The sequence below is a fragment of the Panthera leo genome, chromosome D3 (genome assembly GCF_018350215.1).
Source record: "Panthera leo isolate Ple1 chromosome D3, P.leo_Ple1_pat1.1, whole genome shotgun sequence".
Taxonomy (NCBI): Eukaryota; Metazoa; Chordata; class Mammalia; order Carnivora; family Felidae; genus Panthera; species Panthera leo.
Genome location: NC_056690.1, coordinates 47,022,107 through 47,044,238, shown reverse-complemented (window position 1 = coordinate 47,044,238; position 22,132 = coordinate 47,022,107). Strand labels below are relative to the sequence as shown.

Sequence of the window (22,132 nt, the reverse complement as noted above, 5' to 3'; positions counted from 1 at the left end):
CAAAATGGGTATAAGTGAGCCAATCTTAGTGAAATCTTAATGTCCAGGAGTGGGTGGGGTGGCACTGGTGTAGTGTGTGGTGTCTGTTGTCAGGGGAATGTGGGACCCAAGATTTCATGGCACCTTGAGGACGAGCATGGCAAGTGACATAGATTTGCTGGTTTTAGGAAACAAGAAGCCACTGACTGTCTAGCATCCTAGAGCTCTGGTGTTCACCTGGTTCTATAGTTGGAGGGTCCACCTGAACATCAGTTACACCTTCCTGTGTTTTAAGGGAGAAAATCCATCTTTGATATATAATTCTGCATTGCATTTTTCATTTGTTAGCTCAACAGGCCCAATCCTCCTGATGTTAATTGTTCGGATCAGTTAGGAAATACACCCTTGCACTGTGCAGCTTACCGGGCTCATAAGCAATGTGCCTTAAAGCTTCTAAAAAGTGGAGCAGACCCAAATTTGAAGAACAAAAATGGTAAGCATGTTGGTAAAAGCCATTGTTGGTCATTTTGGAACTATAAAAATAAGTTAATGCCATATAAAATTGTTTTGTGTTAGGATCCAGCCTTTGTTAAACTATATGGCCCCTACTTAATTTTGAAGTCCAGGCATTCACACAAAAGAAAAAAACTTACTAATTCCCTTCCTCGTTAAGAGTTAACTGTATAATAATACCTATTCCTTAGGAGGAAGTTGTGATTAAGATAGAGTTACTCCCTCGAGGAAAGAGAGTACAGTTGATTCGTGTTATTTAACTCCTGGGGGAAAAATAGAGTTGGGTTCTTGAGAGGTTCTGGTCACAACATTTTTATACTGATTAATACATACCCTTGTTTATGTGTGTATTTCTATTTAAAAACACCTTTAATATATATTGTTAATCCATTAACAGAGCTTACTGCCAACAGCACTGTCATTCATGCCTCAATAGAGCTTGTCTGCTACACATATATTTTCCATAAAGCATATCACAGCCCTCTTGCACTTAGGAACAGCACTATATAATAATTCAGTACTATGTTTGGCAGCCCGTTTCAATAGTGAAGTCACCAAGAAAAAGCAAACAAAATGTGAAAATGCGGCCCTGGATAGACTATGATGTGGACATTTGTTTACCTATGAGAGCTGAAACAAGCAGAGCATCACCTTTTTCTAACTCAGCTGGGAATATGCGCCTGAGAAGACTCAAATTTTTCACCACTTTTGATGTGCCTGTGAATGAGAAATTGCGATAAGTATTGATTTTGAGGTTACAGATAAATTTTAGCAATAGGCAAATCTGCAAATATCAAATGTACAGGTAATGAGTGTTGACTCTATGCATAACAGTATCAGAGATGGGATCAGATAACCCCAAGAGAAGCTACAAAAGGTGTCTCGGGTATTCAAAGGGGGAACATCGCATTAGGGCCATTATCACTATTTAGGATGCTTCCCTCTGCCTACCATCAACCTGGATTAGGACTTGACTTGTTAGTAGTCCACCAGGACCCTGTGCTCACCTCCATTGTTTGCTAAATCACACTCCATGGTAGTTGTTGATTTATATAGCTGTATCTCATGAGACTGAATTCCTAAAGGCGGGGCTGATATTCTCCTGTCTAGTTTTCCTAGGACCTAGAGTAATGTGTAGCACACACCTTCTACATGTTGCGTGTTGAAGATTTGAGTAGTTAGAGATGGCTTCGTGAAGGAATAGATACTTAATATAGACTCTGAAGCCCTACTAGGATTTTTTTTTAATTATTCTAAATACTTGTATCTCTAACAAAAGGTCCCACTGTATTTTTTTTCTTTTTAAACATAAACAGAATATCATTAAATTTTGGAAAGGACATTCTAAGCAGAGAGATTATGAGCAAAGGCATTAAGATAAAAAATTCAAGTAAAGTTTTAGGTGACATCCTCAGTTTGGCATATCCCTACACATGAAGGGGGACAGTACCAGATAATCCTATAAATGCAGATTAGGCTTGCATAGTGGAAAACCTTAATATGGCAGACTATTTTACCCCTTAATTTGGAAGTTCAGGGGATCATGATAAATAGGTGAGCAGTGGAGAGAGGAGGTGCTTTAATTAGGGCCTGAATTTTTATTGACATCAGTGGGAGTAGAAAGGAAAAAGAAAATTAATGATCGAATTTTCTGCTCTCTTCCCTTCTTTTGGCCCATATGCTGTAGACCGGCACTATCCAATAGATGGATAATGAGAACCACGTATATAATTTTAAGTTTTCTGGTAGCCACATTTAAAAAGTAAAACGAAACTGATGAAATTAATTTTAATAATGTATTTTATTTAAAGCAATTTATTCAAAATACGTCAACACGTAATCAATGAGAATACTGAGACTTTACATCCCCTTTTGGATATTAAGTCTTTGAAATCTGGCATGTGTTTTACGCTTAACATCTCAGTTTGAACTAGCCACATTTCAAGCACTGAATAACCACATGTGATTAGTGTCTATTGTATTGGATATAAAAGCTCTAGACATAACAAAGTGTTGAGTCTCTGGTTAACCATGCTGTCCCCAACCTGCGTATGCTTTTTTCTCTGCTGGAAATGTCCTTTTTCTATTTGTCCATGTGGTAAGCCCTAGTCTCACTCTAAGAGTTATGTCAAACTATTTTCGCCAGAGAGGCTTTCCCTGTATCTCTAGGATAGATATAAGTTCTTCCTGGAATAAGAGAAACCAGGGAATAGTGAAGGGGGAGCACTCAGGAGCTGTGAGGGAAATACAAGTTCCATGGAGCCAATGGAAGACATAAAATGTGGAGTGAAGGGGTGGGGTGTATTCATTGTCATGTGCAACTTAGACTGAAGAAGATATAAACACTGAGGCAAGGCTGTGGAACTCAGTGACTCGGTGCCCAGGGGTCCTTTCTGAAAGGGTGGTTTCCGCTGGTAGTTGAACAACAGCTAGATGCGTGGTTAAGGATGGAGTAGGAAATGAGGAAGCTGAGGCAGCACTGCTTCTCTGCAGTATTTAAGAACAGAAGGAATGGTTCTGTGGCCAAGAGGAAGATGTTTTAGGCAGAGAGATTTAAGCATGTTTGTAAAGTTAAGGAGGACTAAAGCAATAGAAAAGGAGCTTGAAGATTTAATTGTGACAGAAAGTGTAATTTTTTCAAAAAAGCAATGCTTTGGTAACAGCAAAAAAAGGGAACATATTTGATAAAGGATGCTTGGTTGTTTATGGCAGCAATTACCAACACAACTGAAGACCTAAAAGAAGACCTAAAAATGGAGAGACCGGCCATGTTTGGGGGAAGGGGAACTCAACATCAAAAAGCTAACAGTTCTCTCCAAGTTAATTGAAAGCAATCCCAGCCAGAACCTTCAAAGGGTTTTCATAGGTCTTGACTAGCTAACTCTCATTTATATGGAAAAGTCCAGTGTAGTGGATTTTAAAATGGAAGAGAAGCAGGGGGAGTTGTCCTGCTGGATAAAAAGACTAATGAACCTATGGGATGTAAAACATTTATTCAACAAAGTGTTTATATGCTAGCTACTATTCCAGGGGCTAGGGATCTAGAGCAGTGAAGAAAAAAATCCCTGCTTTTGTGGAGCTTATGTTCTAATAGGAGAGGGCCAATAAAAAAAAAATATGTCAGATGAGATTGGTGCTGGGGGGCGGGGGAGGGGGGGAGGCAAGGAAGGAGAATTGAGAGTGTGCTGGGTGTATAGATCATTGCTGCTTTGTGAAAGATGGCAGGAGAATCTCTGTTAGAATGGTAATTACGACTCTTAAGTGAAGGAACAAGCAGTGTCAGTATCTGGGCAGTGAGGATGGTCCCAAGCAGAGGAGGCAGAGAGTGTATATGATGTGTGTCATGAAAAGCCAACCAATATGTCCAGAGTAGAGTGAGAGGAGGAGGGCAGTTGGAAGAGGTTAAAGAGGCAGAGGGACATGGATGAAGAAAGGCTTTGTGGGTTATTGTAAGAATTGTGGCTCTTACTCTGTGTGAGATGGGAAGGTATAGGAGGGTTTAGGATGCAGCAGTGATATGGTCAGATGTAGGTCCTGAAAAGTGATCGCTGATTGTTGTGAAAATAGATCCTAGGAGGGAATCAGTTAGGCTATTCAGGTGAGAGGAAATTGGCTTGGATCAGGATAAGTGGCAGTAAAAATGGTTGTTAATGGTTAGATTTTTTTAAACATAATTTGAAGGCAGAGTGGTCAGGATTTTCTGATGGCTTAGATACATGAGGTGTGAGAGAAAGACCAGAATTGAGGGTGACTCGACAGTGTTTGAGTCGAGGACCTGAAAAAATGGAATTTCCAGTTACTACAAAGGGTGAGACTGCGGGGAAGGGTAGGCTAGCAATGGCTAAGAATTAGGAGTTTGGTTTTTAAGGCATAAAAAATTTGAAATCCTATTCTACAATTCAAGTGAGACAGTCGGGTATAGAAGTTTGTGTTTAGAAGAGAGGTCTGGGTGGAGATAAATTTGGGAATTTTCAGGATGTAAAATTATTTAAAATAATAGAATGGATAGGATCACTGAGGTATTGGTTCAGGGTAGATGAAGGTGAACAGACCAGATAGTTTGGAAGTTAAAACATATACATATGAGAACTTGACAGATGACAAAGGTGGCATGATAAGTGGATGAGGAAAGAACTGAGTAAACAATCCTGGGGCAAATAGCGAGCCACAGAGTAATAGGTCATTTTAGACACCTGTTGCATATTGGATACTAAATTCCAGCGACTAGATTTACCTTCCCCTCTCTGTTCCTAATAACACTGTATTGGAAGTCTTAGCTAATGCAATAAAGCAAAAAAATAAATAAAAAGAAAAAAGAAGTATTCAGACTGAAAAAGAAGAAACAGAACTCTTTATAGGTAATCTGATCATTCACATAAAAATTTTTAAGAAATCTCAAGGGAATATACCTCCACATAATAAAGGCCTTATATGGAAAACCCATAGCTAACATCTCAATGGTGAAAAACTGAGCACTTTTCTTCTAAGGTCAGGAACAAGACAAGGATGTCCATTCTGACCACTTTTATTCAACATAGTACTGGAAGTTCTAGCCACAAGACAAGAAGAAAAGACATCCAGATTGGTAAGGAAGAAGTAAAACTTTCACTATTTGCAGATGACATGACAGAATATATATAAACTCTAAACACTCCATCAGAAAACTACCTAAACTGACAAATGATTCAGTAAAGGTGCAGGATACCAAATGAATACACATAAATCTATCACATTTGTATAATAATCAAGTAGCAGAGAAATTAAGAAAATAATCCCCTTTACGATTGCACCAAAAAGAATAAAATGTCTAGGAATAAACTTAACCAAGGAGGTGAAAGACCTATACTTAAAGTAAAACACTGATTAAAAAAAATTGAAGATGATACAAACAAATGGAAAGATATTACATGCTCCTGGATTAGGGCTTGAAATATTTAAATATATTAATTACCTGAAGCAATCTACAGATTTAATGTAATCCCTGTCAAAATACCAACCTTTCCCACAGAACTAGAATAATCCTATGGAGCCACAAAAAACCCTAAAAAGCCAAAGCAATCTGGAGAAAGAAGAAAAACTCTGGAGGTAACACAATTCCAGATTTCAAGATCTACTACAAAACTGTCGTAATCAAAGCAGCATGATACTGGCACAAAAACAGACACATGGATTAGAGGAACAGAATAGAGAGCCCAGAAATAAACCCACACTCACATGGTTATCTATGACAGGGGAGGCACAAAATGGGGAAAAGGTTGTCTTTTCAATAAATGGTGTTGGGAAAACTGGACAGCTACATGGAAAAGAATGAAACTGGACCACTTTCTAATACCATACACAAGAATAAAATGGGTTAAAGACCTAAATGTGAGCTCTGAAACCACAAAATTCCTCGAATACATAGGCAGTACTTTCCTTGACATTGACCTTCACAACATTTTTCTGAAGATGTCTCCTCAGGCAAGGGAGCTTGTGATGAGCACAGGGTGTTGTATGGAAGTGTTAAGTTAGTGTAACACCTGAAACTAGTAACACTGTATGTTAACTAACCGGAATTTAAATAAAAACGTAAAAAAAAAGTCTCGACGTTGATAAGATGGGTCTTCACCAAATGGATCTAGCAGTTTGGTGCAATACGAGTCCAAAACTCAGGCTTTTTTGTAGAAATTGACAAATTGATTATAAATTTTATTTGGAAGGACCTAGTGTACCCAAAACAACTTGAAAAAGAACAGAATTAGAAGTCCTCGGCTACTTTGTTGTCAGGGTTTTCCAAGAGAAAAACAGTTAGTTACATATAAACTTATATATGATTTTGGAGGCAGAGATCTGCCACGATACACTGTCTGCAAACTGGCAAACCAAGAAAGCTGGTGGTGATATTCAGTCTGAAGCCTGAGACCAGAGAGGCTACTGGAGCAAGTCTTTGAATCCAAAAGCCAGAGAATCAGGACCTCCAATGTCAGAAGGCAGAATGAGAAGGAGTCTCAGCTCAAGAAATGACAGAATTCATCCTTCCTTTGCCTTTTTGTTCTATTTAGGCCCTCAGTAGATTGGATGATGCCCACACACATTGGTGAGGGCAGATCTTCTTTACTAGTCCACTGGTTCAAAAGCTAATCTCATCCAGAAACCCCCTCGCAGGCACACTTAGAAATATTTTACCAGCTATCTGGGCATTTTTTAGCCTGTTTAAGTTGACCCATAAAATGAACCATCATATAACCTAATTTCAGGACCGTGTGAAAACAGATCGATCAATCAATTGATCTCTGGAACAGGAGGGAGTCCAGACAGCAACCTACAAATACAGAGAATTGATTTGCCTTGACTGAAGTCTCACGGCCATCAGTGGGGAAAGAATAAATTTTTAACATGATATTAGAAGAGTTGGATAACAATCTCCAAAATCACAGAAAATAATATAAGAGTTAAGATTTATTTCCTTCTAGATTTTTATGGTTTTGAGTTAACTTGGGTTTTGCAAAGATTTCTTAAGCATATAACAAGTATGAATATAGAATACAGATAAGTTGGACATTATCAAAGTCATAAAATTTTGTTCCTCAAAAGGCATTGTTAGGAAAATGAAAATGCAAGCTATTGTATGGGAGAAAATATTGGGAAAACCTACATAACAACAGACTTGTTTCTGGGGTATATACAGAACCCTTATAACTCAATGGGAAGATAATTCAAGTTTAAAAAGGTTCAGACAGGGGCGCCTGGGTGGCTCAGTCGGTTAAGCGTCTGACTTCGGCTCAGGTCATGATCTCGCGGTCCGTGAGTTCAAGCCCCGCGTCGGGCTCTGTGCTGACCACTCAGAGCCTGGAGCCTGTTTCAGATTCTGTGTCTCCCTCTCTCTGACCCTCCCCCATTCATGCTCTGTCTCTGTCTCAAAAATAAATAAACGTTAAAAAAAAATTTAAAAAAAAAAAAAAAAAAAAAAAAAAAAAAAATAAAAAGGTTCAGACACTCCAAAGATCTGTGAATGGTAGAAAAGTACCTGACTAAAGGCTTCACGTAGAGGTATAAACCTAAATTAAAATGCATTCCAATGAAAAAACATTCACATAACTACAAGGGGATATGTACTATGATGTTTCATTCTCCTTAAAATAGTGAAAAAGTGGAGATAATCCCTATGCACTTAAATAAACTGGTTTGACTTAATACTTGCAGCAATCCTAAAATAGAAAAAATAGGAGCTACGTGTGTCAAGTGAATAAAGGAAAACAGTGTTAAAGGAAGTTGCAGAATGATACAGTATACCCTTATTTTAACATTAATACCCATATTTAATATTTAAAAGTACTTTATGAATACATTTCTATATAATGAAAGTAGAAAGATATGCATGAGAACGATAATACCCATTGAATAATGGTGAAGAACAATAAAGCTGGAAAAAGAATTATAATTCCCTTTAATTTTTTTAAATTTTTTTTAATGTTTTTATTTTTGAGAGAGCATGAGCAGGGGAGAGGCAGAGAAAGAGAAGGAGACACAGAATCTGAATCAGACTCCACGGGGCTCGAACTCATGGAGTGTGAGATCATGACCTGAGCTGAAGTCGGATGCTCAACCGACTGAGCCACCCAGGCGCCCATATAATTCCCTTTTAAAGTTAGTAGCCATTAGCGATTTAACATTGAAGCCTAATTTTTGTTAACTTTTATTTAAATTCTAGTTAACATAGCGTAATATTAGTTTCGGGTATACAATTTAGTGATTCAACACCTATAACACCCAGTACTCATCACAAGTGCCCTCTTTAATCCCTACCCCCTCACCTATCTCCCCCCCCCCCCCCCCCCCCCCCCGGTAACCATCGGTTTGTTCTTTATAGTTAAGAGTCTGTTTTCTGGTTTGCCTCTCTCTCTCTCTTTTTTCCCCTTTGCATGTTTGTTTTGTTTCTTAAGTTCCACATTATGAGTGAAATCATATGGTATTTGTCTTTCTCTGATTTATTTTGCTGAGCATAATATTCTCTAGCTCCATCTATGTTGTCACAAATGGAAAGGTTTCATTCTTTTTTATGGCTGAGTAATAATCCATTGAGTGTATATGTGTATGTGTATACACACACATACCATGTCTGCTTAATCCGTTCATCAATCAAGGGATACTTGGGCTGTTGCCATAATTTGGCTAGTGTAGATAATGCTGCTATAAACATTGGGGTGCATGTATCCTTTTTGAATTAGTATTTTATTATTATTCTTTGAGTAAATACCTACTAGTGCAATTGCTAGATCATAGGGTAGTTCTATTTTTAACTTCTTGAGCAACTCCATACAGTTTTTTTCCAGTGTGGCTGTACCAGTTTGCATTCCCACTAGCAGTGAAAGAGGGTTCCCCCTTTCTCCACATCCTCGCCAATGCCTGTTTCTTGTGTTGTTGATGTTAGCCATTCTGACAGGTGTAAGGTGATGTCTCATGTTAGTTTTGATTTTCATTTCCCTGATGATGAGTGATGTTGAGCATCTTTTCATGTGTCTGTTGGCCATCTGGATGTCTTTTTTGGAGATATGTCTGTTCACATCTTACTATTTTTAAATTGGATATTTGTTTTTTGGCTGCTTATATATTTACTAAACCTTTATCAGGTATGTCATTTGCAGATATCTTTTCCCATTCTGTAGATTGTCTTTTGGGGTTTTTTTTAAATGTTTATTTATTTTGAGAGGGACAGGGAGAGGGAGGGAGAGCAAGCATGCAAACAGGGGAGGGGCAGAGAAAGAATCCAAAGCAGGCCTCATGCTGCCAGCACAGAGCCCATTGTGAAGCTCAAACTCATGAACCGTGAGATCATGACCCGAGCCAAAATCAAGAGTTGGATGCTTAACCAACTGCATCACCCAAGTGCCCTGCCTTTTAGTTTTGTTGATCATTTCCTTTGCTGTTCAGAAGCCTCTTACTTTGATGAAGTCCCAATAGCTTATTTTTGCTTCTGTCTCCCTTGTCTCAGGAGACCTATCTAGAAAGGAATTGCTATGGCCAATGTCAAATAAGTTACTGCCTGTGTTCTAGAGTTTTTATGGTTTCAGGTCTTTAGATCTTTAATCCATTTTGAGTTTATTTTTTGTGTATGGTGTATGAAAGTGGTCTAGTTTCATTATTTTGTAGGTTGCTCTCCAGTTTTCCCAACACCATTTGTTGAAGAGACATTCTTTTTCCTATTGTATATCCTTTCCTCCTTTGTCAAAGATTAATTAACCATATAATTGTGGCTTCGTTTCTGGGTTTTCTGTTCTGTTCTCTTGATCTGTGTGTGTGTTGTTTTGTGCAATACTCTACAGTTTTGATCACTACAGCTTTGTAACTTGAAGTCCAGAATTGTGATGCTTCCAGCCTTTTCATTTTCAAGGTCACTTTGGCCATATGAGGTCTTTTGTGGTTCCATCAGATTTTAGGATTACTTGGTCTGGCTTTGTGAAAAATGCTGTTGGTATTTTGATAAGGATTGTGTTAAATATATAGATTGCTTTGGGTAGTATAGACATTTTAATGATATTTGTTCTTCCAGTTCATGAGCATGGAATATTTTCTGGTTTCTTGGTGTCTTCTTCAGTTTCTTTCATCAGCATTTTGTAGTTTTTAGAGTACAGGTCTTTCACCTCTTTAGTTAGGTTTATTGCTAGGTATTTACTGCTTTTGGTGAAATTGTAAATGGGATTGATTGCTTAATTTCTCTTTCTGCTGCTTCATTATTGGTGTATAGAAATGTATCAAATTTCTGTACATTTGTATCCTGTGACTTTACTGAATTTGTGTATCAGTTCTGATAGTTTTTTGGTAGAGTCTTTAGGGTTTTCTATATATAGTATCATGTCATCTGCAAATAGCGAAAGTTTTACTTCTTCCTTCCTGATTTGGATGCCTCTTATTTCCTTTTGTTGTCTAAATACTGTGACTGGGACTTTCTGGACTATGTGAATAAAAGTGATGAGAGTGGATAGATATCCTTGTCTTGTTCCTGACCTTAGCGGGGAACCTCTCAGTTTTTCCCCATTTAGGATGATGTGAGCTGTGGGTTTTCATATACAGCCTTTCTTATGTTGAGGTATGTTCCCTCTAAACCTACTTTGTTGAAGGTTTTTATCATGAATGGATGCTGTACTTTGTCAAATGCTCTTTTTGCGTCTATTGAGAGGATCATATGGTTCTTTACATGTACTATTAATGTGATTTATCATGTTGATTGATTTGTGAATATTGAACCACCCTTGCATGCTGGGAGTAAATCTCACTTGATGGTGAATGATTTTTTAAAATTATTTTTTTAATGTTTATTTTTGAGAGAGAGAGAGAGACAGAGACAGAGTGCGAGCAGGAGATGGGCAGAGAGAGAGGGAGACACAGAATTGGAAGCAGGCTCCAGGCTCTGAGTTGTCAGAATAGAGCCTAGAGCAGGGCTTGAACTCACAAACTGTGAGTTCATGACCTGAGTTGGAGTCAGACACTTAACCAACTGAGCCACCCAGGTACCCCATGAATGATTTTTTTAAAAGTATTATTGGATTTGCTTTGCGAGTATTTTACTGAGCATTTTTGCATCTATGTCCATCAGGGATATTGGCTCATAGTTCTCTTTTAGTGGTGTCTTTATCTGGTTGTGGTATCAGGGTAATGCTGGCCTTGTAGAATGAATTTGGAAATTTTCCTTCCTCTTCTACTTTTTGGAATAGTTTGAGAAGAATATGTAGTAACTCCTCTTTAAGGGTTTGATAGAATTTGCCTGTGAGGCTGTCTGGTCTTGGACTTTTGTTTCTTGGGAGGTTTTTGATTACTGATTGAATTTCTTTGCTGGTAATCAGTCTGTTCAAGTTTTCTGTATCTTACTGTTTCAGTTTTGGTAATTTATATATTTTTAGGCATTTATCCATTTCTTCTAGGTTGTTCCATTTGTTGGCCTATAGTTCTTCAGAATATTCTGTTGTAACTGTTTGTATTTCTGTGTTGTTGTAGTTCTCCTCTTTCATTTGTGTTTATTTGGGTCCTTTCTCTTTTCTTTTTGATAAGTCTGGCTAGATGTTTATCTATTAATTTATTTTCAGAGAACCAGCTCTGATTTCATTCTTTTTTTCTTTTTTTTTTTTTAATTTCTTTTCTTTTTTTTCTTTTTTTTAATTCCTAGGGGTGCCTGTGTGGCTCAGTCGGTTGAGTGTCCGACTTTGGTTCAGGTCATGATCTTGCATTTGTGGGTTCAAGCCCCACTTCAGGCTTTGTGATGACAGCTCAGAGCCCAGAGCCTGCTTTGGATTCTGTGTCTCCCTCTCTCTGTCCCTCCTCTGCTCACACACTCTGTCTCTCAAAAAATAAGACATTAAAAATTTTTTAAAAATCTCTATCATTTATTTCAACTCTAATCTGTAATATTTCCTTCCTTCTGCTGACTTTGGCTTAATTTGTTCTTTTTCTCCTTTAGGTGTAAGGTTAGGTTGTCTATTTGAGGTAGGCCTGTATTGTTATATACTTCCCTCTTAGGACCACTTTTGCTTCATCCCCAAGGTTTTGGACCATTGTGTTTTCATTTTCATTTTTTTCCAAGTATTTTTAATTGCTTTGATTTCCTGTTTTACCCATTCATTGTTTAGTAGCATGTTGTTTAACCTCCATGTATTTGTGGTCTTTTCAGGCTTTTTTTGACAGATCAGCTTTTAAAAGTAATGGATGGTAGGTACAGATATATGGAAAGGACTTCCCTAATAGGCTCTATGAACTACAGAGCAATGGGAACAACTACAGTACAGAATTTAAATTTTATCTGCTAATTACTAGTTACAAACCAAAGTTATTTTCCTAGCTGGGAATTAAGCAGAATAATTCTAAAAAGTGCTAAAAGAATAAGAAAAAAACAAATTGATATTAACGGTATCATTCCTACTGTCTCTACCAACTTCCCAAAGACTTGAATAGTTTTTCTATGTGGTGGTTTATAATGATTCTTCCTTGAAAATTTAGATTCAAAAAGCATTCCAATGTAACTAGAATTAACAGTCCCATGCAAATATCAGTCTAAACTGAGGCAATATCCCTGTAAACATGAAAAATTTAATTGTTGGTGTTTAAATGTACTTTTATCCTGTTGTTTTATTAGTAACCAAGTGTTAAAGTGTCCTTGATAAAAGTCAAGATGGAGCCTTCTGAAAAAGTATTTAAGTCATAAGGGTGATATTGTCTGCATTATAGAAAGTTTTAAAAATAGGAAAAACATAAATGACTAAAATACAACCTCTGTTTCTTTCGCATATTATATAACTTTCTAATTTATTTTCAGTACCTACATTAGAACAGTTTTTTTTAACTGCAGAACTAATGCTTGTTTATGTTCGAAATGAGGAAGATGAAGGCACCAACAAAGTGTAATCACCTATGACCCAAAAATCCACAAAGATTTACCTTTTAGCTGTTATTCTCTGGTAGACTAGACTTTTTTTTTTTTTTTTTTTTTTTTTTTTTTTTTTTAAGTTTAAAATATTGGCACCTGGGTGGCTCAGTTGGTTTAGCATCCAGCTTTTGATTTTGGCTCAGGTCCTAATCTCATGTCTCATGGGATTGAGCCCTACATCTGGACTCTGCGCTGACAATTCAGCGCCTTCTTGGGATTCTTTCTGTCTCTCTGTCCTTCCCCCACTCACACATGCTCACTCTCAAAGATTTAAAAAAATAAAAATAAAGTTTAATACCAACTCAAGAGTGTAAATAAAAGAAAATTCATACATTATTATCAGAATACAGAAGTGTCTCATGGTATTGAAAAGCAGGCATCAGAAGGGATGGAATCAGGAACCAGGAAGCTGTTAGGAACCAAGAAGATTGCCACTCATTGTCTGTGTATCCTTCTCATTGCTTGGTCTCATTTCTGCCTCTTAGCAGATCCATTTTTCAGCATGCATGCTAGAAGATGGCAGCGCTGAACTCTGTTCGGGAGACAAGGATCTCCTAAGCTCAGCTTTAAATTCCAGTGGGAGATAATCTGATGGCACCCGCTGTGTTAGACATCTGCCTCTGATACAGTCAGCTGGAACTCTGGGGGCGGGGCATTATGGTACAAACATGGCTGCTAGGGCCTTCCCCTTGGGGTGTGGAAGGGGCAGTGCTCAGACAGCTTACCACCCACAACTCCACAATATGGATGATAATCTATCTCTATATTTTCTAAGACTAAATTTTCCCAGTTTTTTTTTTTTAAGATGTTTTCCATTTTTATTCAAATTTATTGATCCTCTTCTTTGGTTTCTTTGAACACTTCTAGCCTTAGAGATTTAGTAAATAGTTGAGTCTGTTTTCTGCTAGCTTATCTGTAATCACATTCAGTCATTAAGCAAAAATGCTGAGCCTCTACTCTGTGCCAAGAACTATTTGTAGATGTTGGAGATCCAACAGTGAACAACACCTGATAGTTTCCACACTTTGGGAGCTTATATCCTAGTGGGAGGAGACAGATAAGGTGTAAATACACATATAATGTCAAGCAGTGAGGTGCAGAAAAATAAACAGGATGAAGGGGATAGAGAGTGATGGCATGGGGTAGGGGGCTGTTGTTTTGGAAAGGGTGTAAGGGAAGACCTCCCTGAGCACAGAGCTGCAGTGAGTCAGGAGCGAGCCTTGAGGAAATCTGGTAGAAGAGTATTGAAAAGCAAAGGAAGCAACTGTAAAAGCTCTGGGATTGGAGAGGAGAGTGCTTTGCATATTTGAAGAAGAAAGCTTTCCGGGTGCCTAGAGCAGGGCAAGTTGGGGAGAGGGGAAAGGTCAGGAAAGTAGCCAGAGGCCCAGCCCCATTTGTTGGTGTGCTTGCTGGGTTTTGAATAGGAAACGCTATGTGAGAGTGTTAGGATGTGAGGCTCTCAAATTGCTGACCACTTACCTTTATTTACATCCTTCATCAAGCAATCTTTCCTTTCTGTTTTTTATACCTTTCTCCTACATTTTAAGAATCTGTTTGCTATTTTCTTTCATTGCTTCATCTGCTTCTTTTTTTGCAAGTATCTCTTTTTCCAATAGTTTTTTTTTTAATGTTTATTTCTGCGAGAGTGCGAGCAGGAGGGAGCAGAGAGAGAGGGAGACAGAGAATCCCTAGCAGGCTCAGAGCTGCCAGCGCAGAGCCTGACATGAAGCTCAGACCCACGAACCATGAGATCATTACCTGAGCCAAAATCAAGAGTTGGATGATTAACCAACCTAGCCGCCCCACAAGTAACTCATTTTTAATGATTGTTTTTGTAGTGTTTTAATATCTGGTAAAGTTTCCCTTTTGAGGATTTTCTTTGACATTCGTATCTGTTTATTCTCCCAGATGGCATTCAAAATAATTTTTTTTTAGGTTCCTAGTAAAAATACCATTGGTATGTTATTGAAATTACATTCTGTGTAAATTCCTTTGAGGAATGTTGACATTTAGTGTTTTCATTAAGGGACAAATGTATATCATATACAAATGTAAATATTGGATCATTTCTGTTTTTTACTTTATTTTGTTGTGCTTGATAAGAGATTTTGAAGTGTCTGGTTATGATGCTTCTCCAGGTAGGGAGGCTATTTCATTCAGTTCAGAAAGCATTTTATTTGATTCTTACTGTCTGCCAGGCACTTTAGGCACTGAATCTAGAAATGAAGGCTTGGTGCTGGGATTTCAGTTAGTTGGCAGGAGTTCAGAATTTATTTTTGGTGTTAGGGCAGAATTCCATGAAAGAAATCACATTGTTCTCCTCCTCTTCACCTAAAGGAATAATTTCTCAAAAGTGCCCTGTAGATAGAATAAAAATAACAGTTGGCAGACCTTTTTTAAGACCTCTTCCTATATGCTAGCTAGAAAACCTAAACTGGTTATTAATTTCTCAGTTAACACTTTAAAAAAATTTTTCCCCACTAAGGCAATAATATATAATCCAAGTTTTACCCATTAGTCCTATAAATCTACCTCTAGAAGCTGAAACCTGTGAATTTTTCTCCACATTTTCTGCTACTAACTCTGCAGTCCAAACCACCATTATCTTTCACCTGGACTATTGATATTGCTTTGTACATATTATCTCTACTTTTCTCTTGCCCACGTTCACAAGGCATTTTCCACACTGTAGCCATGGTGATCTTTAAAAACAATGTTTTTATTATGGAAATTATCAAGCCTTAAAAAATAATAATAGAATTAATTGATGTCTCCCTCCCTCCCACTCTCTCCATCTCTCTGTCTCCAGGACAGACATGTCTCAATAATGGCCACTGTCCAGTTACGTTATTTTTGTGTATAAATATTTCAGTGTATGGGCTCCTAGCTGGCTCAATCAGTAGAGTATGTGACACTTGGTCTCAGGGTTGTAAGTCTGAGCTCCACGTTGGGTATAAAGATTACTTAAAAATAAAATCTTAAAAAAATTTTTCGGTATAAAAAAAAACCCTGTAATCACATGATGGTTGCACAGCTCTGAATATACTGAAAACCACTGAATTGTACACTTGAAATGGGTGAATTATATGGTATGTAAATTATATCTCAACATAGTTGTTAAAAAAATATCAAGGAGCCAAAGTTTGCATTTCTCCAGTTATACTTTTAAGTATTTTTTAACACTTTGATAGAGTTTTAAATGTAAGTTGGATAGTGTACTGTTTTTCTTAAAACCCTTCAGTGACTTTTCATCATATTTATAATAACCCATACCCCTTGTACTGACTCAGAAAGGTCTGACCTACAAAGCCCTGGCGTAATACGCTTCTTTGCCTCTCTGACTTTCTACCTCTCTTGCCCGCTAAATTTTTTCTACCTCAGGGCCTTTGCATTAGCTGTTCCATCTACTGGAATGCCTTTCCCTATATTTTCCCAAGCCTAGATCATTCCTTTCAATTTAAATACCTTTTCCTCACAAAGGCCTACCCTGATCAGTTGCCCAGTCTCCAGTCTAAAGTGCTATCCTAGTCATTCTCCATCACATCATTCACTTATAAAGTATCAGCATAGCATAGTTTATCTGGCATGTAATTGTTGTTAATTTACTATTTCCCTTTTTCTGTGCCTTCCCTGCCCCCCTCCCATGTTTTCTGTCATGTTCACTGCTGAATCCCCAGTGCCTAAAATATTAATTGGTGCATAATAGACCCTTATTAGGAGAAATTCATACAAAAAAACTGCCCAACACATGCCAGGTGTTTGGTACTTATAAAAAGGTTATTTGATAGAATATATTATCTCACTGCATAAACAGAGTTCTGGTCAGGTATGTTACTTTGAAAGGGCCATTTTCTACTCCCAAGTTATAACATGACTGGTTTTTGGGTTTTTTGTTTTTTTTTTTTTTTTTTTTTTAAGCGACCTTATTTCATATAGCATCCTGTTCACTTCAAAGCTCAATAAGTAACTTTTAACAAATTCTGTTTTTGTTGTTTGGCAAAACATAGGGTGCTTGCATGAATAAGGTTGCAAAAGTTACTATAATGCCTTGCTGGTTTCATTCTCCATTATCACTTTTTCTTTTGTCCTCAACTGTGGACCATCACACTCTTTGCTTATGATCTCTCTCTGCTACCTGTTCTCTGGTGAAGCAGCTTAAGAGTGGCTGTGGTAGGCTGAATGACAGCCCCCTAAAGATGTGATTAGTTAAGTATCTTGAGATAGATAATCCTGAATTATCATGGGGGGCTGTGTAATCACAGTTGTCCTTACAGGCAGGAGGAAGGAGAATCTGAACATTGAGAAAGAAAACGTAAAGATGGAATCAGAGGTTGGAGTGATGCCCTTTAAAGATAGGAGGACCACAGTTTGAGCCCTGTGTTGGGCTCTGTGCTGACGGCTCAGCCTTTGGATTCTGTGTAGTCCTCTCTTTTTGCCCCTTCCCTGCTCATGCTCTGTCTCTCTCAAAAATAAAAAAAATAAAAAAAATTCTTTTAATTAAGATGGGAGGACCACAAATCAAGGGATATAGGTGGCTTCTAGAAACCAGAAAAGGGGTGCCTGGGTGGCTCAGTTGGTTAAGTGACTTCAGCTCAGGTCATGATCTCACGGTTTGAGTTGGAGCCCTGCATCAGTCTCTGTGCTGACAGCTCAGAGCCTAGAACCTGCTTCAGATTCTTTGTCTCCCTCTCTCTTGTCCCTTCCCCCCCCCACACCTCACCTCTCTCTCTCTCTCTCTCTCTCTCTCTCTCTCTCTCTCTCTCTCTCTCAAAAATAAACAAACACAAAATTTAGAAACCAGAAAAGGGGCAAGGCAATGGATTCTCCCCTAGAGCCTCCAGAAGGAATGCAGTCATGTCTACACCTTGAGTTTGGCCTAGTGAGACTGATTTTGGATTTCTGATCTCCCAAACTATAAAAGAATTAATCTGTATTGTTTGAAGCAATTAAGTTTGTGGTACTTTGTTTTAGTAGCCATGAGAAACCAATTCAGTGATTTAAAGTATAAGAAGGCTTGAAGGATCACAGAACCTGTACAGAGTGTTCTGAGGCTAATCTTGCTGGCTTAGTAGTTAGCTACCAAAATGGAAGCCAGAAAGAGTTGAGATGGCAACTTCAGGTGGGTAATGTGGGGGGAGAAGAGAGAGGTGTGGTTGTTGGAATAGTGAAAGAATATTCATGCTGTAATGGCAGTATCCATGTTATATACAATTAAGCTCTTGATGGTTTCCTTGTGTTTTACACAGATCAGAAACCCCTTGACCTTGCCCAGGGTGCTGAAATGAAACACATTCTTATTGGTAATAAGGTACGTAGTAATAGACTACATGCATATGATCATTTTTAGAAAAAGATTTTGAATTCCTGAAATACATAGATGGCATTTTTAATGAAAACATATTTTCAATAGGTCATCTACAAAGCACTGAAACGATATGAAGGCCCTCTTTGGAAGGTAGGCTGAGATGATCTTATTTCTAGAACTGGAAAGAATTCTCGGGTGCCCCATTTTTATTTAATAAAAAAAAATTTTTATAATGTTAGAGAGAGTGGGGAGCCCATGCTTGCATGGGGGTGGGGGCTGGAGAGAGATGTGGGGAGAAAGAATCCCAAGCAGGCTTCATGCTGTTAGCCCACAGCCCGATGAGGGGCTTCATTTCACAAATCGTAAGATCATGACCTGAGCTAAAATCAAGAGTAGGACCCTTAACCAACTGAGCCACCCAGGTGCCCCAAAAATTATTTCAGAAGAAAAAATGATTTAAGCATTCTTGGATCTTGCAATGTAAACCATTTTGTGTGTGTGTGTGTGTGTGTGTGTGTGTGTGTGTGTGTGTGTGTGGTATTGGCTTTCGTTAGGGTTCCACTTGTTATAGCAATTGCTGCTCTTTTTGTTGATGGTCTAAGAACACTTTTAAGTGACCAAGTTTATGCAGAACAGTGTTTAATCATAGAATTGCAGTGTTTTTGTTATGAATGTTGAAACAGGGAGGACTTGATAGGAATTTAATGTTTGAGTTGTCACAGAACACACATACAAAATCTTTCTGGTTCTAAAAATTTCTTTGCATTTTGGAGTTCATTTATTTTCTAGAATTAACTGTCTTAGAGTATGTGTTTTCTTTTGCATTTGCAAGCACTCCCTTTATTTATGCACAAGTATGTTTATGTTGTATAAAATTAGAATTAATTCTTAGACTTTGTCTTTGAAGTCCACAATTGAAAATTGTCCTATAATTATCCTTGGACAATATTGTCAGAACTATAAACTGTGTTCATTATTGATCTTATCAGTATGCCATTTCTTCTCTTCTTGTCCCCCTGTAGTGGTATGTTTTCATTACTGCACCTAGTTACCTTAGTTCATGTTTGATCATTTTTTTTTTTTATAATGTTTATTTTTGAGAGAGAGAGGGAGACAGAGTGCAAGTGTGGGAGGAGGAGAGAGAGGGAGACACAGAATCCGAAGCAGGCTCTGGCTCTGAGCTTTCAGCACAGAGCCCGATGCAGAGCCTGAACCCATGAGCTGTGAGATCCTGACCTGAGCTGAAGTCGGACACTTAACCAACTGAGCCGACCCAGGTGCCCCCATGTTTGATTATTTTTTAATATTCATCAGTACTATCTACATGAAAGACTACAATAGAATTATCATAACTTAATTTTTATCAGTCAGGTATTTGAATCTAGATCTATCAGCTTGGAAAATCCTTGCCATTTTTTCCCTTAGAGTTCAAGATTTTTTGGCTGGAGATTATTCTGGGTGGTATTAGAACATGGAGTCCTTTCGTGGTATAGGAAACAGTAAGTATTATCCTGATACTTAGTAAATTTATTCTCTAAATTTTGAAAGATTAAAAGTTTTCACTTATCTCTTTAATATTTATTTATATTTCTAATAATTGTAATATTTATTTTGAAGGCCTGATGCAGTCCATAAGATTTATCGCCAGGGATGCAAACACTTAACTCAAGCAGTATGCACGGTAGGATGACACATGCATCTTTTGCCCACACTGTGAAGTCAGTGTTGCAAGTGTTATTTTTATAAAGCTGCCTTGTCAAATCTTGGGGTAGGGGGGACTTGTGTGTATTTTTATTTGAGAACAAGTAAAACCGTGGAATCTCTTTAAAAAAAAATAATGGACCCTTGTTTATTTCACATATTGTGGGATGAGATAGCAGTGGTCTGAAAACATAAAGAGCCTGTCATGTTTTGTGTGTGTGTATGTGTGTATATTCACACACATATATGCATGTGTGTGTACATGTATATGTGTACTTATACATGGGCAAATCGAGATAAGGGAAGTTTTTCTGGTGTTAAAATTTAAAGCCTGTGTCAAAATTAGGATTCTTAGGTCCTCTGTGTTCACTGTTATACTTTACCAACCAGGAGAAAAAGTGAGTTTCTCCTCTTAGGTATTAGTCTAAGACTGGAGCCTAGACATGCTTTCTTCTTTCCTACTTGAAATCCTTGAGGGTTGTCAATATGTCGTGGCAATCACTTGTCACATTCCCCAGCAGTACAGCCTGATTACACAGCCAGCCCTTAATTGTCCTCACACCCCTTCCTCCCTTCACATTAGACCAGAGGGCCAGGGAACCTCTCTCTAATCTGGTGTGTGTAATCTTTTGTTTTTTCTTTCAGTGCAATCTTGGCCATTGTCTTCTGTTCCCCCTATAGACTCATCTACTTACTACCAAGCTTTTTCCTTAGTTGAGCCTTTTATCTCGCAAATAAGTGCTCCCCCTTCCCTTTTAAAATTTCTTGCTCTTTAACTTCTGTGGAATCCATTAGCTCTTGCTGTGTTATGCCTCTCCTTGTTGTATAACTTTTGTTTCTTCTGTAAAATGTCTGCTTAAAGCTTATCTTTATGAGGCCCATATCAACACAAGCTAATGAGCATTCACTGTGTGACTGCTTTAAGCAGACTCTGTTTGCTTTGTAGTTTTTTTTCTTTTTTTAAGTTTATTTGAGAGGGAGGGAGAGAGCAAGTATGCACGCACATGAGCGGGAAAGGGGAAGAGAGAGAGGGAGAGAGAGAATCCCAAGCAGGCTTCACACTGTCAGCACAGAGCCCGGTGCAGGGCTCGAGCTCAAGAACTGTGAGGTCATGACCTGAACCAAAATCAAGAGTCAGATGCTTGACCAACTGAGCTACCTAGGCACCCTACTTTATAGTTTCTTAAGGTAGAAGCTTAGAGTATTGATTTGAAATCTTTTTTCTAATATAAGTGTTTGCAACTATCAGTTTCTTAATTTTTCTTCAGTGTGCAGTTCAGGACCATTAAATACATCTGTATTATATTGCAGCCATCAGCACCATCTATCTCCAGAACTCTCTTTATCTTCCCATACTAAAACTCTGTACCCATTAATCACTTATTCCTTTCCTTTCTATTCCCAGCCCCTGCCAGCCACCATTCTACTTTCTCTCTCTATGAATTTGACCTTGCCAGGTACCTCAGCTAAGTTAAGTAGAATCAGACAATATTTGTCCCTTCATGACTGGCTTATTTCACTTAGCATAATGTCCTCAAGATTCATTCATGTTACAGTATGTATCAGAATTTTTTTCCTTTTTGAAAATTTTTAATTATAGTAAAACACATAACAAAATTTACTATTTTAACCATTTTTAAGTGTGCAGTAGCTTGAACTGTAGTCACTTTGTTGTGCAACAGATCTCTAGAATTTTTTCATCTTGCAAAACTGCAGCTATACCCATTAAGCAACGGCCTATTTCCTCTACCCCTAGCCCCTGGCAACCACTCTTGTACTTTTTGTCTCTATGAGTGTGACCACTTTAGATACCTCTAAGTGGAATCTTAGAGTATTTGCCTTATGTCATTTCGTCTGATATCCCCAAGATTCATCCATGCTGTAGCATGTGCCCGGAATTTTTTTTGAAGGCTGAATAATGTATATGCCACATTTCTTTATGCGTTTATTCCTCAGTTTACATTTGGATTGCTTTCACCTCTTGGCTTTTGTGAATAATGCTGCAATGAACACGGATATGCAAATATCTCTTCAAGATACTGCTTTCAGTTCTTTTGGATATAGACTTAATAGTGGAATTGTTCAATGATGTGGTAGTTCTATTTTTGATTTTTTTGAGGGATTTTCATGCTGTTTTCCAAAGCAGCTGCCCCGTTGTATATTCACACCAGCAGTAATGGGGGGGGGGGGGAGGGCTCCAATTTCACTTTTTCCACATCCTCACCAGCACTTATTTTCCT

General features: G+C 38.0%; 1 protein-coding gene and 1 long non-coding RNA gene across 6 annotated transcripts in view; one reads left to right on the top strand and one right to left on the bottom strand.

The window, feature by feature from the left end:
- OSBPL1A (oxysterol binding protein like 1A) overlaps window positions 1–22,132 on the top strand; it is a 243,168-nt gene that overhangs the window by 58,735 nt on the left and 162,301 nt on the right. For all 4 annotated transcript variants that reach the window (XM_042909435.1, XM_042909430.1, XM_042909431.1 and 1 more), the window contains 5 exons: window positions 328–472; window positions 18,133–18,194; window positions 18,297–18,341; window positions 19,617–19,690; window positions 19,809–19,872. In XM_042909435.1, the coding sequence (XP_042765369.1) occupies window positions 328–472; window positions 18,133–18,194; window positions 18,297–18,341; window positions 19,617–19,690; window positions 19,809–19,872 (390 nt within the window). The remainder of the gene's footprint in view (window positions 1–327; window positions 473–18,132; window positions 18,195–18,296; window positions 18,342–19,616; window positions 19,691–19,808; window positions 19,873–22,132) is intronic.
- Window positions 1–22,132, bottom strand: part of LOC122202972 — a 54,631-nt gene that overhangs the window by 2,781 nt on the left and 29,718 nt on the right. Inside the window, exon 3 of one of the 2 annotated variants that reach the window (XR_006194995.1) lies at window positions 14,950–15,244. The exons of the other annotated variant lie outside the window; for it this stretch is intronic. This is a non-coding gene — a long non-coding RNA (uncharacterized LOC122202972). Of the gene's footprint in view, window positions 1–14,949; window positions 15,245–22,132 lie in introns of those variants that run through there. 2 annotated transcript variants of the gene reach the window in all.